This window comes from Myxine glutinosa, chromosome 12 (genome assembly GCF_964187855.1).
Source record: "Myxine glutinosa chromosome 12, kmMyxGlut1.1, whole genome shotgun sequence".
Classification (NCBI taxonomy): domain Eukaryota; kingdom Metazoa; phylum Chordata; class Myxini; order Myxiniformes; family Myxinidae; genus Myxine; species Myxine glutinosa.
In genome coordinates this window covers 76,518,997-76,542,742 of record NC_136272.1, presented here as the reverse complement: position 1 = coordinate 76,542,742, position 23,746 = coordinate 76,518,997, and the positions used below count along the sequence as shown (strand labels likewise).

The 23,746-nt window shown below is 41.9% G+C and overlaps 1 protein-coding gene across 1 annotated transcript in view; it reads right to left on the bottom strand.

Moving 5' to 3' along the window:
* The window catches only part of PKHD1L1 (PKHD1 like 1), a 513,959-nt gene that overhangs the window by 119,925 nt on the left and 370,288 nt on the right, over positions 1–23,746 (bottom strand). Inside the window, exons 61-68 of the mRNA XM_078766275.1 lie at positions 23,566–23,669; positions 23,345–23,474; positions 22,299–22,423; positions 21,604–21,694; positions 17,303–17,451; positions 10,108–10,230; positions 9,099–9,210; positions 2,542–2,658 (exon numbers count right to left, since the gene is read on the bottom strand). Coding sequence (XP_078622401.1) covers positions 2,542–2,658; positions 9,099–9,210; positions 10,108–10,230; positions 17,303–17,451; positions 21,604–21,694; positions 22,299–22,423; positions 23,345–23,474; positions 23,566–23,669 — 951 coding nt within the window. The remainder of the gene's footprint in view (positions 1–2,541; positions 2,659–9,098; positions 9,211–10,107; positions 10,231–17,302; positions 17,452–21,603; positions 21,695–22,298; positions 22,424–23,344; positions 23,475–23,565; positions 23,670–23,746) is intronic.

Sequence of the window (23,746 nt, the reverse complement as noted above, 5' to 3'; positions counted from 1 at the left end):
TTATTTGCTATTTACAACCAAAAGTAACCAAGGAGAAGGAAGGATAATAAAATAATTTACAGAAGAAATCAAAGAGAAACAGTGAAAATCGCTAGCTTATCTAAACAGGCTTAATTAATACCCTGGACAGAACAAACAAAGACGGACTCACATGGGGAATTGCAGAGTGGATTGGCTGGAAGGAGGTGGGTGGCTGGAGGGGGAGGAAGGCACGGAGCTGGCTGGAGCTTGAACCCGCACGGGACGTCGGGCTGGACCTCGACGGCCGCCGATGCCACCGATCCTGTCGTGTGCGCGGGGTAACGGGCCGGAGCTGCTTGGTGGAGCCAACGCTGCTGGTGGGGGGTCTGGCGTGACGGGTTCTCTCTCCCTCTCTCACAAACTCCAGGACTCTCTTTTAGCTTGTCTGTGATCTGATCTCCTCCCTCCTCGACTCTTGCTCTCTTTGCTTCGCTTCGCCCCTTCTCTCCTCTCTCTTTCTTAGTCCAACAACTTCAAGGCTTTCGCGCGCGCTCTTTATAGCGCCTCAGGCGATCAAGCCGCTGGTGTCCAGGACACGCCCATCGGTGAGCTCACCTCGGCCCTGGTTGGTCGGCACGGCCCTCTGCCTCCGCCCTTGATGACGATGGGCAGGCACGCCCAGGAGTCGGCAGCTCCTCCCCCTTCTTCTCCGAGCCGACCTCGTGGCGAATGGAGTCGCGGAGGGAACAGTTGGCAATTTGTTGGAAGGGGAATGTGAAGGGAAAGGGGATCTACTCTTATTTCACTTGGTGCAATGGAGTATTTCAATTAATGGAAGACACAGCCTTACACTAATACACATAATAAGGATATAACTACTGAACAGGGATATATGGTGTCCTTCGTGTATGTTTTATGGAATTAATTATGGGAACGCCCTTTGACCTTTATACAACAACAATTGCAGGAAGGAGGGTGACATTTTACAACAATTCATTACACAACAATAAAAAAACAACATTCTCATATCCACAACAATATATACATATATACAAAAAACAAACAAAAAAAAACCACCTTTAGAGGCCATTTTTCCCCGCAAAGCGGGGGTTGGCCTTTTTCGGGAACCGTGGTTGTTGTTGTTTTTCGGTCCCCTTTTTGAAGCAATGTTTTACGGCCGGATGCCCTTCCTGACGCCAACCCTTTTTGCCGCCTTTAACGACAAACAGGGAATTACCAGTGAACTGGTACTCAATTAGCCGACCTCGGAAGGATGACAGGCTGAGTCAACCCCCCTGGTGTTAATTCAGCGATTGACCGGGATTCGAACCCAGGATCCTAGGATCCTAAGCCGGCACCCTAGCCGCTAGCCCAACACCAGGGACTGGATATACATATATACATATACAGATACAGATATACATATATACATATGAAGATATATATATCAAGATATATATATATATATATATATATATATATATATATATATATATATATATATATATATATATATATATATATATACTGTATATATATATATATATATATATATATACTGTATATATATATATATATATATATATATACATATATATATATATATATATATATATATATATATATATATATATATATATATATATCAAGATATATATATATCAAGATATATATATCAAGATATATGTATATATCAAGATATATGTATATATCAAGATATATATATCGATATATATCGATATATATATATATATATATATATATATATATATATATATATATATATATATATATATATATATATATATATATATATATATATATATATATATATATAACCGCTACAGTCCCTGCGTCATGAATTAGTAATAAAAACACAACAGTAGGTACACAAAGGCATATGTGACTTACAGGTCGAGTAATGGACACGACAATTTTACAATAATTTCATGAAGATGGAGACTATTAATCCGAGTGACAGAACTTTGATTATGGAATTCAGAGCACACCATGAATTTGCTTCAAATCGGAAAACGAGAAAAATAATCCAGAAAATGTTTGCCATGTCACCAACGGAGCAAGTCGCTAACCTCCAGTAACACAAAATCATATTTTGCACATTGGCAAATTTTCATCACTTATGGGTAAGTAGGCCTATAATGAAAAGGTGACTGTTGTGTTGCAATCACTTGTGGGATAATCTTTCACCTCTTATTCACCTGCTTTCATCTCAATAATTCACCTTAACAGTTGCTCAAGGAATGGCATCCCCAGTCAGATTTTCACCATATCAATATACATTTCCTGCAGTGTATGCCTTCCTCTATCAGACATTTTATCACTGAATGATTTTCAATTTGTTCATCAAATTTAATATTTCGGCTGAAAAGTTATATTAAATATAACCAAAATGAGAAAAGAACAGATTTGAAGTTTGAAAACAAATAATCCATTTTTGAAAAAAACGTTCTTGCACTCATAATATACAAATTGGTTTTCCTCAAAAAACATAAGCCAACCATCATAATCGGGTACTTTTGATGTACTCCTCAAGGAGGTCTTCACTCGAAGATTACTTACCAGATACATACATGACACCACTGATTGCATTGTAGCTCATGAGCCCTGCATGAGGTTTTTTGGGCGCTCCATTGTGTGCAGAGGAGAAGGTCGGCCAGCAGATCCCACTTCTGCCACCTGTGAAACACCATTGTGAATAGAATGTCGGAGGCATCACTTCCTGAGTACCATTTAAGTGAGCATGCCAAATGGCCCCAAGGAGGTAATAGTTGGACTTTCTATTTAAACCAAACTGCAGTTTGTGTGTTGAGGGAAAGCTCAGCTGTGATGTAACTTGAGTGAACAATTTTAAAGAGTGCTAATCTGCATTCTGATCAATCAAAGCCCCTTTTTGTTGAATTTTTGAGTTAATATTGAACATTGGCAGTCAGATGGCTTTAAGATTTCTTGCTAAGACTGAGACCATACGGACGAATTAATTACCCCAGAATTACAGATGGGTTAATTCCCACAGAATTGTCATGCTGTCGGACCCCGACATTTGCGGGGGATATGTTCCTGGAAAATGCCACAAATTTCGAATCCGGTGGGGGCATTGTTTCAATGGGAAAAGGGGAGGATAGGCTCCCAGTGGTTTGTGATTCATAAAGGAAAATAAAAAATCCTGTGAAAAACCATGAATACGTGGAAAATAAAATTTAAATTAAGTTGTTCCTCGATCATAAACTGACATTGGTGGAAAGACAGATAGATGGACAGCTATGAACCAATTGCTAAGCCCTGGCTTTCGTTTCTTGTGTGTGGGATAATAGTAAGGGAAACATATGAAAATCTGTTAACTAAATTGTTACCAAAAAATTTCTTCACCAATATGTTTGTAAAGGTGTGTAATAACATGTGTTAAAATGTTGAAGGTCAACTCCCGTGGGAAACCCAGAAAAAAAGCTGTTGAATTCGGGTACCGAAAAATTATTTTCGAGAATTTTTATTTTTTTAAATCGGCCCTTAAGTAACTTATGAGGGGTCAAATAAGGGTTTTTCATGATTCTGAGTTGATTGTTAACATTTATATTTCACCACAGACACTCCTTTGTGGAAAAATAATTTCTAAATATATCTCATTTTCTACTTTGCAGGACATGGAGTCTAGCAATATGGATGAAGACGTTACTCCACCTGTGCTCAATTGCTTCATCTGTGCACGCTCGGATACACCAGCTGAAAGGCTCATACAGGCAACTCCAAAGGGATACTCAACTTTATTGAAACAAGCAGAAACTGTCGAAAATGTTACTGTTGTGGAACGTATGAAGGAGCCTCAAAAGGAAGGAAAACTGAGGTACCACCAGAAGTGTAAAAATGATCTGTACAACAACTTTGTTGCAACCACCAAGAAGTCAGCTCAAGCATCAAAGGCAGAGAAAGAGTCATCAAAGTTGAAGAGAAGACGCACTACTTGTGAGTTCAGTTCATCAACTGGCTGCAGTTCTAGAAGATCACAGTCAGTTGACCTCCTGTATAAGGATGTATGCATTCTTTGCAACCAACCAGCCCAGCTCTACAAAAATAATCCAGCACAAGCTAGAAAGAAATACAGAGTGCCAGATAATTTGACTGCAGATACACTGAAGGCAAGCTTGCTGAAGACAGCACGGAGTCGCGGGGATGACTGGGGCACTGAAGTCACTGGACGCCTGGAAGGGATCAACGACTTGGTAGCAGAAGAAACACTGTACCATTTGCGATGCAAACTTATGTTTGCGAGAGGTGACAGTTTGTCCAAGACTGATGAGGAAGGAAAAAGGAAGAGAGGACAGAGGAGTATTGATGAGGAGCGAGAGGCAGTTTTTATTGAATTCTGCGAATGGTTAATAATAATAATAATTCATTTATTTTGTATAGCGCTTTTCCAGAAGCCCAAAGGCGCTTTGACAGAGTGGCAAACATAATGCATAACAATACATGAAAACAACAATTTCAAAAAAGACAAGAATCAATAGGGAAATATTTAAAGCAAAAGGAGGGAGAAGGAGAAGAGATAGTCAGGGGTTAAATGCTGTGGGTTGAATGTTGAATGCAGTGTTGAACAGGTGGGTCTTTAGTGATGTTTTGAATGTGGTGAGTGAGGAGGAGTCTCTGATGGTGTGAGGTAGTGAGTTCCAGAGGGTGGGCGCAGCGATGGAGAAGGCCCTGTCCCCCCAGGATCTGAATTTGGTCCGGATGGAGGGGGTCAGGAGGTTTGTACCAGCAGAGCGGAGGTTGCGGGTGGGAGTGTGTCTGGAGAGGAGGTCAGCCAGGTAGGATGGGGCCAGGTTATGGAGGGCTTTGTATGTCAAGAGGAGGATTTTGTACTGGATTCTCTGGGGGATGGGGAGCCAGTGAAGCTTGTAAAGGACGGGGGTGATGTGGTCACGGGTCCGGGAATGGGTGAGTAGACGGGCAGCGGAGTTCTGAATGTATTGGAGTTTATTGGTGATTTTTGAGGGTGAACCATAGAGGAGGCTATTGCAGTAGTCCAGACGGGAGGTGATGAAGGCGTGGATGAGGGTTTCTGCAGCCGTGGAGGAGAGGGATGAGCGGAGACGGGCAATGTTTTTCAGGTGAAAGAAGGCTGACTTTGTGATCTGTTTAGTGTATTTGTCGAAGGAAAGGGTTTGGTCAAAGATGACGCCAAGATTCCGGATGTGAGGGGAGGTGGATACTGGGATACCGTCGATGTTGAGGGCAAAGTTATGGGTGGATTTTGTGAGCGTTTTTGGGCCAATGATGATTATTTCAGATTTATCACAGTTAAGCTTGAGGAAGTTGATTTGAAGCCAGGATTTTATTTCAGTGATGCAGTTTGTCAGGATAGAGTGGGTGTCGGTGGAGACGAACTTGGTGGAGATGAAAAGCTGGATGTCATCGGCGAAGCAGTGGAATTGGAGACCATGACGGCGGATTAAGTGACCGAGCGGGGACAGGTAAAGGATGAAGAGGAGGGGGCCAAGAACTGAACCTTGAATTTAGACTTTAGGTTAGACTCAGAATTAGAGCATGGGGTAATGAACATGGACCAAGTCCATGAAAAGCTGCAGGAGTTTGATCAGTCACCAGAGAAGAGCCTTTCTTATTCAAAGCATTGGCTAAAGATAAAACTTCTAGAGAAATACGAAGACACCTTGTATTTCACAACACAGGAAAGAAGGGCAGATGTACTCTGTCTCAAAGATGGCACCGACAATATTCTGCGAGTGCATCATGCTAATCTTGACCATGGAGATGAGAAGACTCGGATCATAAAGACGGCACTCAAGTTCATATCCAATGATATTGCCTTGATTGATTTAGGTCCAAAGTCATACCCCACCACACACAGTATGACTGACATCGATAGTCAGCTGACACTTGTTCCTGCAAGCCTTCAGATGTTCTTGAGACCGATTGTCAAGACAGACGAAAGAGTTGCCGTTTGGGGGCAGAATTTTATTAAGGCCTGTCGACCTCGGTCTGGAGTATTGCCACACCAAATGGGGCTTGCCATACAACTTGATCATAGATTTGGGTCAAAATGGATGCTCAACAAGTTCCACCGGCTGGGATACACCGAGTCTTACACGGAGACACAAAACTACAAATACTGCTTCCTTAATAGTAGGAGTGGAGATGATGTTCCAGATACTTCTGGCACTCTTGACACCATTGTGGAGGAAACCGATGAACAGATCAATGATGAGGTTGCGGTTGATGCTGCGCTTGAGGATCAATCAGTGATGACAGCCAAAGTGCCAGCCAGTGAAAGTGAATTGTCAAGTAATGATCAGGTGGTCTTTATGGAGGTTGGGGAAACAAACAATGCAGTCACTCAGTTTGTTGGAGACAATATAGATTTAAACATTGTCTCTATTCACGGAAACACTCCCTTTCACTCAATGGGTTGGATCGAAGTCACCTCTCCGGCACCACCTTTGCCAGATCCACAGACAACAGCAGCTTTCCCCCGGGTGAAGTTGAAGGCACTCGACAAAGCTAAGATCCTGAGAGGAACTGAAGTAAAGATTATTCCATTTACGAACAGGAAACAGATAGGAACGAACGCGATCATGTTTCTCCCCCTCGCTGAGCTTTCCTCCTCCCTGGCTCATGATCAGCCACTCCTCACTCCAGGTGACACACTCTGGGCAGCGGGGTGGGTGATCAAAGCCAACGATCCTGAGTTCCCACACTCCAACTGGAATGGCTGGATGAAGAGAATCCATGCTAATGATGCAAAGCAGAGCACACAGATCGAGTTCCTCCCAGTTATTGAAGGAATGAGAAATAACTCTTGAGTACTATATATGTATGTGAAATAAAAGCTACTTTGTGTGTAAATGTAAAAGTGAAAATATAAATGTTAACAATCAACTCAGAATAATGAAAAACCCTTATTTGAGCCCTCATAAGTTACTTAAGGGCCGATTTAAAAAAATAAAAATTCTCGAAAATAATTTTTCGGTATCCAAATTCAACAGCTTTTTTTCTGGGTTTCCCACGGGAGTTGAACTTCAACATTTTAACACATGTTATTTATTACACACCTTTACAAACATATTGGTGAAGAATTTTTTTGGTAACAATTTAGTTAACAGATTTGTGAAATATCTCATAAAATGCCCTTACTATAATTACATATTAAATATTTCAGGGATTTTTATATTTACTAAGCTATTTTGTGCCATGCATTTGAAATAAATAAATAAATAATTAAAGGTGTTTGAGGCATAAGCTAATATTCCAACCGTAAACCTAACCTTACCTGCTTTGGAAATAATAGTTTTGACTTTCCAGAGTCCTAAAAAATAATTGGTTTTGGATTAAATACTGTTATGAATTTTGGTGTAGAGGAATATCTGGATCCAGGTAGATCTGCATAGGTAGGTGTCCGGCTGTCGTGATAGGGAACCTCACCTGTAATAAGTTCTGTGTAGCCCGTATGTCGGAATAAGTGCGTACCTTCGTCCTCGCCATGAGGGGGCGGGGTCTGTTAAGTAGAATTAGGGAATATGTTAACTCCATTGTGTGTCGTTCCCTCTGTGAGCATCCCAGTGTCCCTTATGGCAATACATCCTATAGACACTTAGATCGGCCCTTAGTGCACCACATTAATTAAATCCCCTCCCTTACAATAAAGCAAACCGGAAAGACAAGCAGGCAGCAGCTGCTGATGGAGGAGGAATGGGAGGGGATGGAGGAGATCAAAAGATTCGGGAAGGTTATAAGCGACGGACTGGTTGGAGGAAAAGCGAGCTGACGTCAGAATATCGCGAGTAAAACCGCTCGCTCGCCGGCATTTTGCCCTTCTCCCTTTTCTTCCCTTGGCCTTCTCGTTTTGGATCCATCCTGCCCGCACCTCGGTCTCGACCTCCCTTCTTGCTTTGGCTTCGCTCCTGCCCAGACCTCCCTTCTGCCCTTGCTTTTCGTTCCCGGTTGGAGTTCGTTTGGAAAGACGTTGGAGCGCTGACGATTATCTTCCCCGGCGTTCACGTGCGGATGGCGAGCGCACGGGCTGCAGCAGCCGGAGACCGTTGCACGCTCGCTCGCTTAGCACGAGAGGCCTGGTGAACGGGGGTGGGGGGGTGTAGGGGGGGAGGTAGAACACCAGCAGACGGGACCGAGCGATTCGCGCTGACCAGAACCACGTCGGACGGTGCCTGATCGACCCGACGCTACACTGCCAGACATAGATAAGACGCACCACATTTCCCAAAACACGACGAGACATTTATTTTATTCAATCTCCCATTAGCCTGGTGTTGGCTTAGCGGTTAGGGTGCCGGCTTGGGATCCTAGGATCCTGGATTTGAATCCCGGTTGATCGCTGAATTAACGCCAGGGGGGGTTGACTCAGCCCCCCCTGGGGGGGTTGACTCAGCCTGTCATCCTTCCGAGGTCGGCAAATTGAGTACCAGCTTGCTGGGATGAATGATCACGGTGTGTACCCCGATTTAGAATAGGTACACCGTATCCCTGCGCATCGTAAGAGCGTGACCAAGGGTTGGCGTCAGGAAGGGCATCCGGCCATAAAAACATTGCCTCAAACAGGGAACCATGATTGTCATGGGGCCCGCAAGGCTAACCCCCGCTGTAGCGGGGAAAATGGCCTTAAAATGACCATTCATTCATTCATTCATTTTCCCATTGTTGTATCCGAAGTGTGAGTGGGGATGTCCCAACCTAGGTTCTAGTTTGATCATCGCGTTTCCCTGTCCCGATATTTATTTTGAATAAACCCTTTTATTACTTTCCCTTTCATTCCAAATCCCGTGTTCGTGTGAGATTAATTTGCAGGGTTGAAGACTGCTCGGATTGCGTCAGGTAAATTGCTGCTTCTTCCTCTTCCCCTTCTTCCTCCCGTGCTTGCGTAGTCAAATCCGTCATTGAATAAACGCCTCCATTAAAGATCGTTTGGCCATCCGCGATTCCTGGTCTTAACCGAGGGGAATCGCACAACAACACTTTTAAATATTTGCTCAATATAAACCGATGCATGGATGTGAAACCAGAAAATACAAAACTTCAACAAGAACACAATATTGTGCTAAAGCAGCATGCATATTATATACTTTGTCTTTGCTATTTTAAATTACAAGAATCACCTTGTGGCGGTCGAGGGCTGCGATGTATTCTGGTGATGCGGATGTTTGGGTCTGTGTTGGTTAACTGGTCTGAGCAGTTAAATCCAGGGCTGCTTCCAACAATTACAGAATCCTGGGGTTCGGATCTCAGATGTTACTCAATCCACTCACAACAAACCAACAAATAAATATATACAGTGACTCCATAAGTATTGGAACAGTGAAGTCAAATTTGTTATTATTGCTAAAACTCAAGAAATTTGGATTTGAGATCAAAATAAGAATATGAGGCTAGAATACAGAAGATCAGCTTTTATTTCTTCATATTTATATGGATATATGTTTTACCGTTGTAAAAGAATAGCACTTTTTATTTTCAGTCCCCAATTTTAAGTAAGCATAAGTATCAAAAGCTAAAAGAAAATTGTTTTGTTTTTTAAAGTTTTTTTTAGATCAAAAGGTCAAATGTCAAGGTTGCATAAAATCATCAATTTCCATCCGAATGACCTGAAATTTTAAGAATCTGAATATTGGGTCACTGAATTGATTCACCAATCAAAAGCAACAAGCCAATTGTTTTTCTTTGATCAAAAGGTCAAAGGTGAAGGTTGCGTAAAATCACCAATTTTCATCCGAATGACCTGAAATTTTAAGAATTTGCATATTGGGTCACTGAATTGGTTCACCAATCAAAAGCAAGAAGCTGATTTTTTTTTAAATCTGAAGCTCAAAGGTCAAGGCTGCATAAAATCGTCAATTTTCATTTTGTCTTTTTTTTTTGTTTAACTGTTTTTGTCATGTTGAGCATACGTAACACAAAGAAGTCTGAATACAAACGGATGCAGACGGGCTTTGCATTTTCAGATGCTTTCTAGTTATACTTGTATTTCCTTGTTCACCATTTGCTCAGCAGTATAACATTGAAGGCAATTGAGGTTGACACAAGAAAAAAACCGCAAGATTATTTGATAACCACCCAAAATGAATAAAGAAACAACAAACAAACAAACACAGATTTGAATAAACTGACCTGAATGATGACCTCCTTGCTGGAGTAGTGATGTGAAATGGCTGGTGGGCCATACACAATGGTCATTATGGCCATGCCATTGTCTATCAGACTTACATTGGACAACACCACACTGCCTGGCACCTGCAAGTAGCAACATGTAAAAATATACAAGGAACTTTGATGCAGGAGAAGGCCATTCGGCCCATCATGCATGCATTATATCAACACCAGATACCATGACCCATCCACACACAAACCACCGACAAGTCCTGCCAATATCCCTGTACACCCGTATCCATCTCCAAATGTGTCTAGGTACCTATATAATTCCAATTTAAACCTATCTATTCTTGCTGCTGCCACTACCTTTCCAGGAAGACCATTCCATGCATTAACACTACTCTCTGACTGAAAGCCCCTCCCTTATAACTGGCCTAACTCCCCACTTCTTTACTTTCAAGCTATTGCCCCTCATCATATCAATGTCTATTCTTTGCTGCACTTTATATGCTGTATAATATACCCTTCATTATCTTAAACACATCAATCAAATCCCTTCATAATCATCCCCTTTCTAACGTATAAAGCCCTGTCTTATTCAGCCACTCTTTAGCCGCTACCACCTGTCAGCATACACTCACGATGACCATGCTGGGATCACCACATATTTACAAACCCAAGCCCTTCCTCCATACCGCCTTCCACACCACCTCTCCAACCACTGGTTAACATCCATCGCTCTATTACAGAAATCGGCACTGACTCCCTGCACCCAAAGTAGAATCCCTGAAAAATAGTAACTTCACACCCCAAATCCATGTTTCCCCAAAAACCTCATACCTCCTATTCAAGAGTTCCAAACAGACCCTCACCACATCGTTACCCCCATATGCACCACCGCCAATGTTCCCGGCCCACGAACAAAAGGTCATCTAACATTTCATCAATATCACCAACCCCGCCTCTCTAAACCACACAAAAAATTATTTTGCATTATTGTGTCAAATTGGTGAATCTAAATGTTCAATACCCTCATCCGCATCAACAACTATGTCCCTGCTCATCCCATCTTCTCTACACATTCGACGCCGACCATCGCAAACACATGCACCGCCAACCCATCATCCACACTGCAATCCCCATGCACACTCAGCATACCAATCACTTCCCTCACACACAGAACTCCCAACACTGTACCAACCTAAAACCCAAAGCCCTCATCCCCGTTTGAAACCCCCTCAACTGTAGTACTCCCACTCATACAGTCCCACATTCACCCACACTCTCAACCGCACCCATCACATCACATCCGGTCTGTCACCCACCCTCTCTGCACCTCCAACGCCAGCAGTACACTCCAGATTCCCATCATCACCAGCACCCTCCACACCACTCATACCACCCGCACATGCTGCATACCCGCCCCTCCCCCTCCCCCCATACAACCCACACCACTCACGACTCTCTTCCTTTCCATCATTCAGACCCATATACTCATTGTGAAGCAACACAAAGTACCATATATTCTTGGGGAAAATGCCAGGCACATAGAAAAGGCCCCTTTATATATGGTAGAATGGTATGTGCCATGTAGCAAAGCATGGAAAAGAAGGGACATTCAAAAAAATATCTTGTGTGCATGCTGGACTACCATTGTGTTCTTAGGAGGAACCAAGTAATGCTCTAGAAAAGTTCATTCTCCCAACTGCTGTTTTCAGATTTCCCCACAGGTGTTCATTGGGATTTAGATCTGGACACATTGCTGGCCACTTCAGAACAGTCCAGCGTTTTGTCTTGAACCATCCCTGGGTGCTTTTTGAAGCGCGTTTGGGGTCATTGGTAAGAACATTGGTCTCGTCCCACGCACGCCAGAAAAAATACCGCCAATTTTCGGGTTATTCGCCTCGTTAAAGCAAACAATTCAGCCATCTGCCGCCCATGATCTTAATCAATGCAGGGTGAGGTTTCCCCCATTGAGGAAAGCTTCTTTTTTTTGTATACAAGATCGAGGCTCATGTAAGAGCTAACATTAATCACAAAAAAACAAACACACATAAAACATGATAAAGGGAGCGGGAGATAAGATGGGGAGAGAGAGGGAAGAACAAAAGTACAACAGTGGAGAACAGGGACATCGGGAGATCTGTGGCGGGAGAGGCATTGGGGGGGAGGGGGCATGGGAAGGGTGGAGGTGGGACGGGAGGACGGTGGGAGAGGTATAAAACACTGACACTGCTAGGACTTCCAGGAAAGAAGTCGGAATTTCAAAAAGGTGGATCTGGGGTGAATTAACGGGGGTAGAAAAGATCAAGGTTTTGGATGGGGGAAGATAAGAGATGGTGGTGAACAGCTGTTTCAAAGACCTGGAGGGAGGAGTGGGATTTAAGAGAGTGAGGGAGTTTGTTCCAGAGGCGGGAGAAAAGAGGAATGAAAGAGTGAAGGTGAGAAGAGAGTCCTGATTTTGGCAAATTCACCAGAAGAGGGTTGCTGGCAGATCTTGTGCGACCTGTAGGAGTATTTGGGGGACAGAGCACATACAGGGCTGGGGGGGGGGCAAGGCCAGAGAGGAGTCGGTAGAAGGCAGAAAGACCACCAACCTGCCTGCGGTGAGTGAGTTAAAGGCCCTCGGAGTTAGCTTCATCGAGGGAGATTCCAATGGTTCTGAAAGCTTTGGTTTCAACTGCGTGAAGACGAGCTAGGTGTGAGGCAGGAGCACCAGCCCAGTCGGGAGAACAGTATTCCATTGAGCTGCAGATGAAAGCCTTGTATGTGGTGAGGAGCTCAGGTATGCCAAGGAAGGACTTTGCACGACGGAGGATGCCCAGTCGGCGACTGGCTTTGGAGGCCAGCTTGGAAATGTGGTTTTCCCAGGAAAGATCATGGCAGATAGTGAGACCCAAAAGCTTGAGTGACAGAACTTCTTGGAGAGAGTTATTCAGAAAGTAGATGGGAGGGTTGTCCAGTCGGTCTTTTTGGAGAGACATAGTGAGAGTGTGAGATTCGTCAGGATTGAAAGACATGTTCCACTTGTTTGACCAGTCTGTGATTTTGTCCAGGTCTAGAGAGTGAGGAGGCTGCAGACTGCCGATCTGAGGGATGAGGTATGAGGTATGGAGCACCATAGAGTGGAGTCATCAGCAAAGAGATAGAGAGGATTTTCCAGAGAGTCGGAGAGATTATTGATGAAGACCAGAAAAAGCACAGGGCCCAGAACACAACCTTGGGGAACTCCAGCCTGAACAGGAAGAGGAGATGAGAGAAATCCATTCAGGGCCACATGTTGACTACGACCAGAGAGGAAGTCCGCAAGCCATGCGTGGAGATTTCCATGGATACCATAGGAGGAGAGTTTGGTTCATAGGAGGTGGATTAACCCGTTTGGGGGACTTCAAAAATAAATCTCCCCCATTTTGTTTGCTCCACATAGTTCTGAAGGCCTCATAAGCCTCTTTTTTTCGGCTCACACTTTGACTCTCTCATGGCTTTATCTCAACTCGAATTATCTCCGCCACCAAAGGTTGATGGAGGTTATGTTTTCACCCCTGTCTGTCCATCTGTTTGTTTGTTTGTTTGTGAACAAGATATCTCAAAAAGTTGTGGATGGATTCAGACAAAATTTGGCAAAGAAGTATTGTATGTCACAAGGACGAAATTAATAGATTTTGGTGAAACTCTGGATTCGGATCCGGCTACTAGAATTTTTAAAGTGATTCTTCACCATTGGGAGATAGGGCCAAAAACGATACATAGCAGGATATCTCAAAAAGTTGTGGACGGATTTGGACGAAACTTGGTGGACTGGTTGTGTGTGTGACAAGGACAATTGGATTCAATTTTGATGAAGATCTGAAGATGGATTTGGATACGAGGATTCTTTAATTTTTAAGTGATTCTGCACCATTGTGTGATAGGGATACCAACATATAGTAGAATATCTCAAAAGGTTATGGACGGATTTGGACGAAACTTGGTGGACAAGTTAGTTTTGTGTGTGACAAGGACTTGGTGGACAAGTTAGTTGTGTGTGTGTGACAAGGAAGAATCGATTCAATTTTGATGAAGATCCGGATCCGGATCCGGATAGTAGAATTTTTAAAGTGATTCTTCACCATTGGGAGATAGGGCCAAAAACGATACATAGCAGGATATCTCAAAAAGTTGTGGACAGATGATTTTGCTAAAACAACAAATAGCATGATATTTCAAACAATCGTCGTCAGATTATGACAAACGTAGGTGGAAAAGTTAGTTGGGTATGTGACAAGAGCCGATTAGATTTTGGTTCAAGTCCGGATGCAACTACCGCCTATCCGTGGGATACAAAATGCAAACTTGTTCAGCCCGGTGGAGATATTCGCTCTACTGAGTGTCGGTCTAGTTTTCTTATTTTTCTGTCTGTCATGGTATTTTGACCACAGGCTTTGGCGAGTACAATACAATACGATATACCTTATCAGAGTTCATCAGCACCCACATCCTTGTTCTTTTAAAGCATTTGACTCAGCCCGATATGACAATCTTACATTTGTGTGATTAATGAATACATACATACATACATACATACATACATACATACATACACACATACACACATACACACACACATTTATTTTTGAAATTATAGCTGCTAGACCGTGGCAAGATGCATGGAACTCGAGTTTTATTCGCTCGTTCTGAGGTTGGGGTGTGCACGTACATCTCGTCCCAAATAGTTCAGGTGCGCCGCTCTCCTCTGAACGGCAAGGACCGAACTTCGTACTGTCCGTTTGTTACTGAAGGTCCGTACGGTAAGTGTACATGAACAGAACAACTTGATGACGAGGAGCTTGCATGAGTCGTCTTATTTATCAAAAGAGGCGCACACACACAAACAAACTTGTGGAGTACTTACAAAAAAAGGACTTTAAACCATATGAGCAATTACAGAAATAAAATCGTGATTTATGACAACTTGTGATTAATGTTTTTTATCTTTAAAAGTTTGTGAACCCAGATTTGGATTTTATGCTAATGCTACAAAATCAGTCAAACTAACGAAAGCAGTCAAATAAACAAACTTTAAAATAGCAGTCAAATAAACAAATAAATGTGCTTCCCTCTCTCTCCCCCCATGTTGTCCCCCGCTCCCTTTATTATATGTTGTATGTGTCCGTTTATGGGTTTTTTTGTGATTGTTAGCTCTTACACGAGCATCGATCTTGCATACAAAAATGAAAATAAAAACTAAAGCAGTCAAACAAATGCAACAAAAGCACTCAAACTTCACTCCTTCACTCTTTCATTCCTCTTTTTCCCCGCCTCTGGAACAAATTCCCACACTCTCTTCAATCCCACGACTCCCTCCATGTATTTAAAACAGCTGTTCAACACCGTCTCGTCTTCCCCCTTCCAAAACCTTGATCTTTTATACCCCCGTTAATTCACCCCAAATCCACCTCTTTCAATCTCCATCTTCATTCCTGAAATTCCTGGTAGTGTCAATTTGTTTTATACCGTGAACCCCTCCCCCCTTCCCCCAAGCCCTCTCCCTCCCACTGATCTCCCGATGTCCCTGTTCTCGACTGTTGTTGTGCTTGTGTGCTTCCCTCTCTCTCCCCATCTTGCCTCCCACTCCCTTTATTGTATGTTTTACGTGTCCATTTATGTTTTTTGTGTTTAATGTGCTAGCTCTTACACGAGCCTCGATCTTGTAGGTGACCTGCCCAGCACTCCCATCTGAGCACACTAGTTCAAAATGCAGAGATCCCAGGTTCAAACCCCATGTACAAAAATTGACATTTGCCCATTGCTTTGATTGATACTTGGAAAAAAATCACAGTGACCTGAATATGTAAAGTCTCCAATCAAAATGTTATGAATCTTAATACACACCAACCTCTGGTAAATAAGGATATTTATGCAATAATGACCTTCTAGTAACATCTAGAAATGTCCTTGTGTGAATAAGGATGATTCTGGATGAAAATTACTCGCTGTAAGACTGCAAAACAATTTCCTCTTCACTGCACACCATAGCTTATATAGAAGGCTCGAATGGGAATGGTTTCCCCTACGTATTACATCGGCAGGGGTGGCTTCTAAAAGGAAAATAGCAATAATGAAAAATCTGTGTGGGTGATCTCCTGAAACACATTTTAATGAATGGTTACCCTCTGCTTTAAGGGTCAGCACAACTCCATTTGCCTATAAAGTGTATCTTAGCTTTCAAACAAAGTGGAGATTGCATAGGGTCATCTTTCCATGCCAGCTGTACTTTAATAAATAAATGCTGAATCTCGAATTAGAAATTGCTTGATGGCATCGTCAGGAACAAGAAATCTATTAAACCAAATCGATTTCAGTTGGGGACAATTCAAATTAGGATGACTGCAGTTTGTCCAAACTATGTAAGCGAGCAACTCCGTGGTTCCCATACAATGCAAAAAATAAATGCTCAAAAATAAATAAATATGTATGTGCGTGCGTGCGTCTGTGTATGTGTGTGTGTGTGTGTGTGTGTGTGTGTGTGTGTGTGTGTGTGTATGTATATATGTATATATATATATATATATATGTATGTATATATATATATATATATATATATATATATATATATATATATATATATATATATATATACACACACACACACACACACACACAATATATATATATATATTTCTTTATTGATTTATTTTTGAGCATTTATTTTTTGCATTGTATGGGAACCACGGAGTTGCTCGCTTCTATATCTATCTATCGATCCTGGTGTATATATATATATATATATATCCTGGTGTTGGCTGAGCGGTTAGGGCACAGGCTTGGGATCCTAGGATCGTGGGATCCTGGGTTCGAATCCCGGTCGATCACTGAATTAACGCCAGGGGGGTTGACTCAGCCTGTCATCCTTCCGAGGTTGGCAAATTTGAGTACCAGCTTGCTGGGATGAATGATCCTGGTGTGTACCCCAATTTAGAATAGGTACACCATATCACTGCACGCATCGAAGGAGGTGACTAAGGGTTGGCGTCAGGAAGGGCATCCGGCCATAAAAACATTGCCTCAAACAGGGAACCATGATTGTCATGGGGCCTGCAAGGCTAACCCCAGCTCCAGCAGGGAAAAATGGCCTTAAAACGATCATTCATATATATATATATCCTGCCTTGCATCATATGCTGTAACATGTATATAAATAAAATGATTTTGAATATGACAGCTGCAGGCCAACCTGCAGGTAAATGCCGTAATCCCAACATCGCCACAAGAAGAACTCTCGGACCAAGGAGCAGCCAGGTAACCCGTCTCCGTTCATGTACACACCATACAGTCCCCCATGTGCTTCGTTTTCTCTCCAAGTCAATACTGTGCTTCCCTTACCTGCAGGCCACAAAGAATGTGTGGTCAGAACCTCGTACAAAGAAAAATCAAAAATCTCAGTCTGAGATGCAGGTACGACTAATGATTCAATCAATATTACAAGGATGACATCCCAGATATATCCCATCCCAGTTGTTATATGGATACGAGACATTCATACTCTTTTCTACACTGCAGGATGCTTGTGTGTCATAGAGAGTGCCAGTAATTCTCACAAAACTAAACCTTCAAATCACAAGATGTCATGAAATGCCCACATGATCTATCACTCTCTGTTCTTAAGGTCTATCATTTACCTCCTTTTGTCCAATTAACGTTTTGTTTTATAATTTCTGTCCCCTTTCTTTTCCTTTGGGTTATGAAGCAAAATTACAACTTCTTCAACTTCCACAAAGCTTTGAGTCCTTTTCTGGAGCAAAGGGAAACATCTGAGGCCTTGGCAGACTGCACTGCATTTTCAAGAGTTCTATTTACATTCCAATTTTGCTGTGAGGGTGTAGTGCAAGTTTTTGAAGATTTGTATATTATTTTTCTGCATGATAATTTATTTGTGTAAACCAAATAAATCTCACATTCTTATGCTGGCCCTCAGAAGGAACTACCTTGCACATTTTATTTTCTTATTTGTAGAATCTATTGCAAAAGTTCTGTTTATTGAACTCATTGGCCTGACCATGAGGTAGCCAAGACCTGTTTGGCAGGCATCATGCAGAAGGTACTGCCAAACATGCTGTGAGTCAATCTTAACCAAACGTTTCAACATTACACAATTACTAAGCATTCATGGTCACACAATCACTAAGCATTCATGGTCACACAATCACTAAGAATTCATGGTCACACAATTACTAAGCATTCATGGTCACACAATTACTAAGCATTCATGGTCACACAATCACTAAGCATTCATGGTCTCACAATTACGAAGCATTCATGGTCACACAATCACTAAGCATTCATGGTCACACAATTACGAAGCATTCATGGTCACACAATCACTAAGCATTCATGGTCACACAATCACTAAGCATTCATGGTCACACAATAACTAAGCATTCATGGTCACACAATCACTAAGCATTCATGGTCACACAATCACTAAGCATTCATGGTCACACAATCACTAAGCATTCATGGTCACACAATAACTAAGCATTCATGGTCACACAATTACCAAGCATTCATGGTCACACAATCACTAAGCATTCATGGTCACACAATCACTAAGCATTCATGGTCACACAATAACTAAGCATTCATGGTCACACAATCACTAAGCATTCATGGTCACACAATCACTAAGCATTCATGGTCACACAATCACTAAGCATTCATGGTCACACAATCACTAAGCATTCATGGTCACACAATTACGAAGCATTCATGGTCACACAATTACTAAGCATTCATGGTCACACAATCACTAAGCATTCATGGTCACACAATCACTAAGCATTCATTGTCACACAATCACTAAGCATTCATGGTCACACAATCACTCAGCATTCATGGTCACACAATTACTAAGCATTCATGATCACACAATTACAAGCATTCATGGTCACACAATTACTAAGCATTCATGGTCACACAATTACTAAGCATTCATGGTCACACAATCACTAAGCATTCATGGTCACACAATCACAAAGCATTCATGGTCACACAAACACGAAGCATTCATGGTCACACAATTACTAAGCATTCATGGTCACACAATCACGAAGCATTCATGGTCACACAATCACTAAGCATTCATGGTCACACAATCACGAAGCATTCATGGTCACACAATCACTAAGCATTCATGGTCACACAATTACTAAGCATTCATGGTCACACAATCACGAAGCATTCATGGTCACACAATCACTAAGCATTCATGGTCACACAATTACTAAGCATTCATGGTCACACAATTACGAAGCATTTATGGTCACACAATTACTCAGCATTCATGGTCACACAATTACTAAGCATTCATGATCACACAATTACTAGCATTCATGGTCACACAATTACTAAGCATTCATGGTCACACAATTACTAAGCATTCAAGGTCACACAATCACTAAGCATTCATTGTCACAAAATTACGAAGCATTCATGGTCACACAATTACGAAGCATTCATGGTCACACAATTACTAAGCATTCATGGTCACACAATTACAAAGCATTCATGGTCACACAATTACTAAGCATTCATGGTCACACAACAACTAAGCATTCATGGTTACACAATTACAAAGCATTCATGGTCACACAATTACTAAGCATTCATGGTCACACAACTACTAAGCATTCATGATCACACAATTACTAAGCATTCATGGTCACACAATTACTAAGCATTCATGGTCACACAATCACTAAGCATTCAAGGTCACACAATTACGAAGCATTCATGGTCACACAATTACTCAGCATTCATGGTCACACAATTACTAAGCATTCATGATCACACAATTACTAGCATTCATGGTCACACAATTACTAAGCATTCATGGTCACACAATTACTAAGCATTCATGGTCACACAATTACTAAGCATTCATGGTCACACAATCACGAAGCATTCATTGTCACAAAATTACGAAGCATTCATGGTCACACAATTACGAAGCATTCATGGTCACACAATTACTAGCATTCATGGTCACACAATTACTAAGCATTCATGGTCACACAATTACTAAGCATTCATGGTCACACAATCACTAAGCATTCATGGTCACACAATCACAAAGCATTCATGGTCACACAAACACGAAGCATTCATGGTCACACAATTACTAAGCATTCATGGTCACACAATCACTAAGCATTCATGGTCACACAATCACGAAGCATTCATGGTCACACAATTACCAAGCATTCATGGTCACACAATTACTAAGCATTCATGGTCACACAACTACTAAGCATTCATGGTTACACAATTACAAAGCATTCATGGTCACACAATCACTAAGCATTCATGGTCACACAATTACTAAGCATTCATGGTCACACAACTACTAAGCATTCATGGTCACACAACTACTAAGCATTCATGGTCACACAATTACAAAGCATTCATGGTCACACAATCACGAAGCATTCATGGTCACACAATTACCAAGCATTCATGGTCACACAATTACTAAGCATTCATGGTCACACAACTACTAAGCATTCATGGTTACACAATTACAAAGCATTCATGGTCACACAATCACTAAGCATTCATGGTCACACAATTACTAAGCATTCATGGTCACACAACTACTAAGCATTCATGGTCACACAACTACTAAGCATTCATGGTCACACAATCACGAAGCATTCATGGTCACACAATTACCAAGCATTCATGGTCACACAATTACTAAGCATTCATGGTCACACAACTACTAAGCATTCATGGTTACACAATTACAAAGCATTCATGGTCACACAATTACAAAGCATTCATGGTCACACAATTACCAAGCATTCATGGTCACACAATTACTAAGCATTCATGGTCACACAACTACTAAGCATTCATGGTTACACAATTACAAAGCATTCATGGTCACACAAACACGAAGCATTCATGGTCACACAATTACCAAGCATTCATGGTCACACAATTACTAAGCATTCATGGTCACACAACTACTAAGCATTCATGGTTACACAATTACAAAGCATTCATGGTCACACAATCACTAAGCATTCATGGTCACACAATCACTAAGCATTCATGGTCACACAATCACTAAGCATTCATGGTCACACAATCACTAAGCATTCATGGTCACACAATCACTAAGCATTCATGGTCACACAATTACCAAGCATTCATGGTCACACAATTACTAAGCATTCATGGTCACACAATCACGAAGCATTCATGGTCACACAATCACTAAGCATTCATGGTCACACAATTACCAAGCATTCATGGTCACACAATTACTAAGCATTCATGGTCACACAATCACGAAGCATTCATGGTCACACAATCACGAAGCATTCATGGTCACACAATCACGAAGCATTCATGGTCACACAATTACTAAGCATTCATGGTCACACAATTACTAAGCATTTACTTGTAGTTGACATAATTTGATCAATGTCATGCATTAGTTGGTTGTTGGGTTGAGAGAGAACAAAAGACGACCTGAACAAGGCTCCCCATCAATTCGGAATCCAATGCGCTCAAATCCAGCCACGATGTTCCCTTGTAGCACAACGTTGAAGGCCTCATTCACCTGTGGAAAGGTTTGGAAATTCTTACTTTTTTTTAGGAAGAGCTAGTACACTGAACAGATCAGGACATAACAGACAAAAACAGAACACAAAAAGCACGTGCATGGGATGGACAAGATGGACACAGAGGATGTATGGAGGGGAGATGGATCCAGAAGAAAACTCCAAGGAGGGAAAATTGGAAGGAGGGATTGGGGTGGGTTAACGAGGGGAGAAAAGATCATAGTTTTGGACTGGGGACTATCTGAGATGGTGGTGAACAGCTGACTTGAAGACTGGAGGGAAGAATGAGACAGAAGAGAACGTGGAAGTTGATTCCACAGGTGGGAAGGAAGAGGAACAAATGAGTGGAGGTGAGCATTGATCCTAGATTTAGGTCGTTTCAACAGAAGGGGGTTGATGGTGGACCCTGTGCATTCTGCAGACACCTGGAAGGGGGTTGGGGGCTCAAAGTACAGAAAGAGCAGAGGCTTCCTCGACAGAGCATGGTTTTGCAAACTCTATGTAGTGCGAAAATAGCAATCAAAGTTTAACTGTGATAAACCTCATGCCTGTGCACGTTTACACTTTCACATACACAGAAAATCAAAATCAATTTGGGAAAACCTGTATCGAGGCAGGCCAGAGATCATAGCTGCCAGTTTCCTCTCGATCTTGGAAGGAGCCTGGCCAAATGGTGAGGGTCACCAGATTCCGCAGAAGCTTTGTGCTGGAAAACTCCACCCGCACCGCTGCACAGTACAGTATAACATTGTGCATTTGATAAAAGTGGGACAATCAGTAAAGCTCCCAGGAAAATGGAACACGATCATTGTCAATTTCAAAATCCTTTCTGTTACAAATTCAAAATTTCCAATCATGAAGAAAAAAAAAAGATCTCACACAGTACATTTTCTAGCTTCAGTCTCAAGTATACTTTGAGATGAGTCGTTAATCACTCCAATGTTTGTTTTAAAGAGTGAATAGTGCATGCTGGGCTTTGTGTTACCATCTAAACACTGTCCTCACGCGATGGTACAGAGGTATGGGACTTACCTTTGAGCTGTCTATCCTGGGTTTGCTTCACAGGCCAACTATAAACTGTTGGATTGATGATTCACAGGCAGGCAGTTGTATTACAACGTGAGCCATGTTTTAGATGGTCTTAAAGCAGGGCATCCAATTTGCTATGATTAGCTCATAGGTGTTAACGATCTAAAAGTCTTTCACAAAGAAGTTGGGGAGTTGTCAGCAACCGAAATGATATTCCAAAATTGCTGCCATAAACTACTATTTCATCAACTGCACAGCTGCCCTGCCAAGCAAAGATGCAAAGCAGCAGCTACCTGCTTCATTCAGGGGAAGAGAATAAACTTTGCACTTGGTTTATGACACTGGGATCTCAGGTTCAACTCCCAAATTTAGTATGGATTTGTCAACTGTCTATTTTTGCCTGTATCCTTCATGTGTTATATGTACAAGTTTCTACGTGAGCCTGAGCGAAATATAAAGGACATGCACTAATTATGATGCATTATTATGCATAATGCAAAAGCAAAGATGGTGGAATTTCGGACCTCTTCCTTCCACAGATGCCCTTAAACCCAACTTGATTCCTGGAATGCAAAATGCTCACATTGCACATTAACTCAAAGTTGTTTACAAATGCTCACCTTCACCAACTGTATGATGTATCACGTTATCTTCCACTATTACTCCATCAGTGTCAAAAATACCAAGAGCAGGAGCAAACCCGTGGTGGAAGGAGCATCCACGAATATACCGTACTCCATCCACAACATTCTGTCAGGAAGGAGAAAGAAATGGAAAGTGATTCTGAGTAGATGGTGTGGTAAGACAAGGATTGCCAGTGTAAAATGTGGCCCGAGCACACCTTTCCTAGTCCCAGGAATGAGATGGAAAATCGAGGGTCGCTTGCATCCCTGTAGCCCTCCTGGCCACTGTAATGGAACTCCACGTTGCTGATGCGAGCATAACCTGCATGACAAAAGGAAGTAGTTAACTCATGTTGTTGTAACTTAACCTAGAAGGTTGTCTTTGGAAATGACTATGGA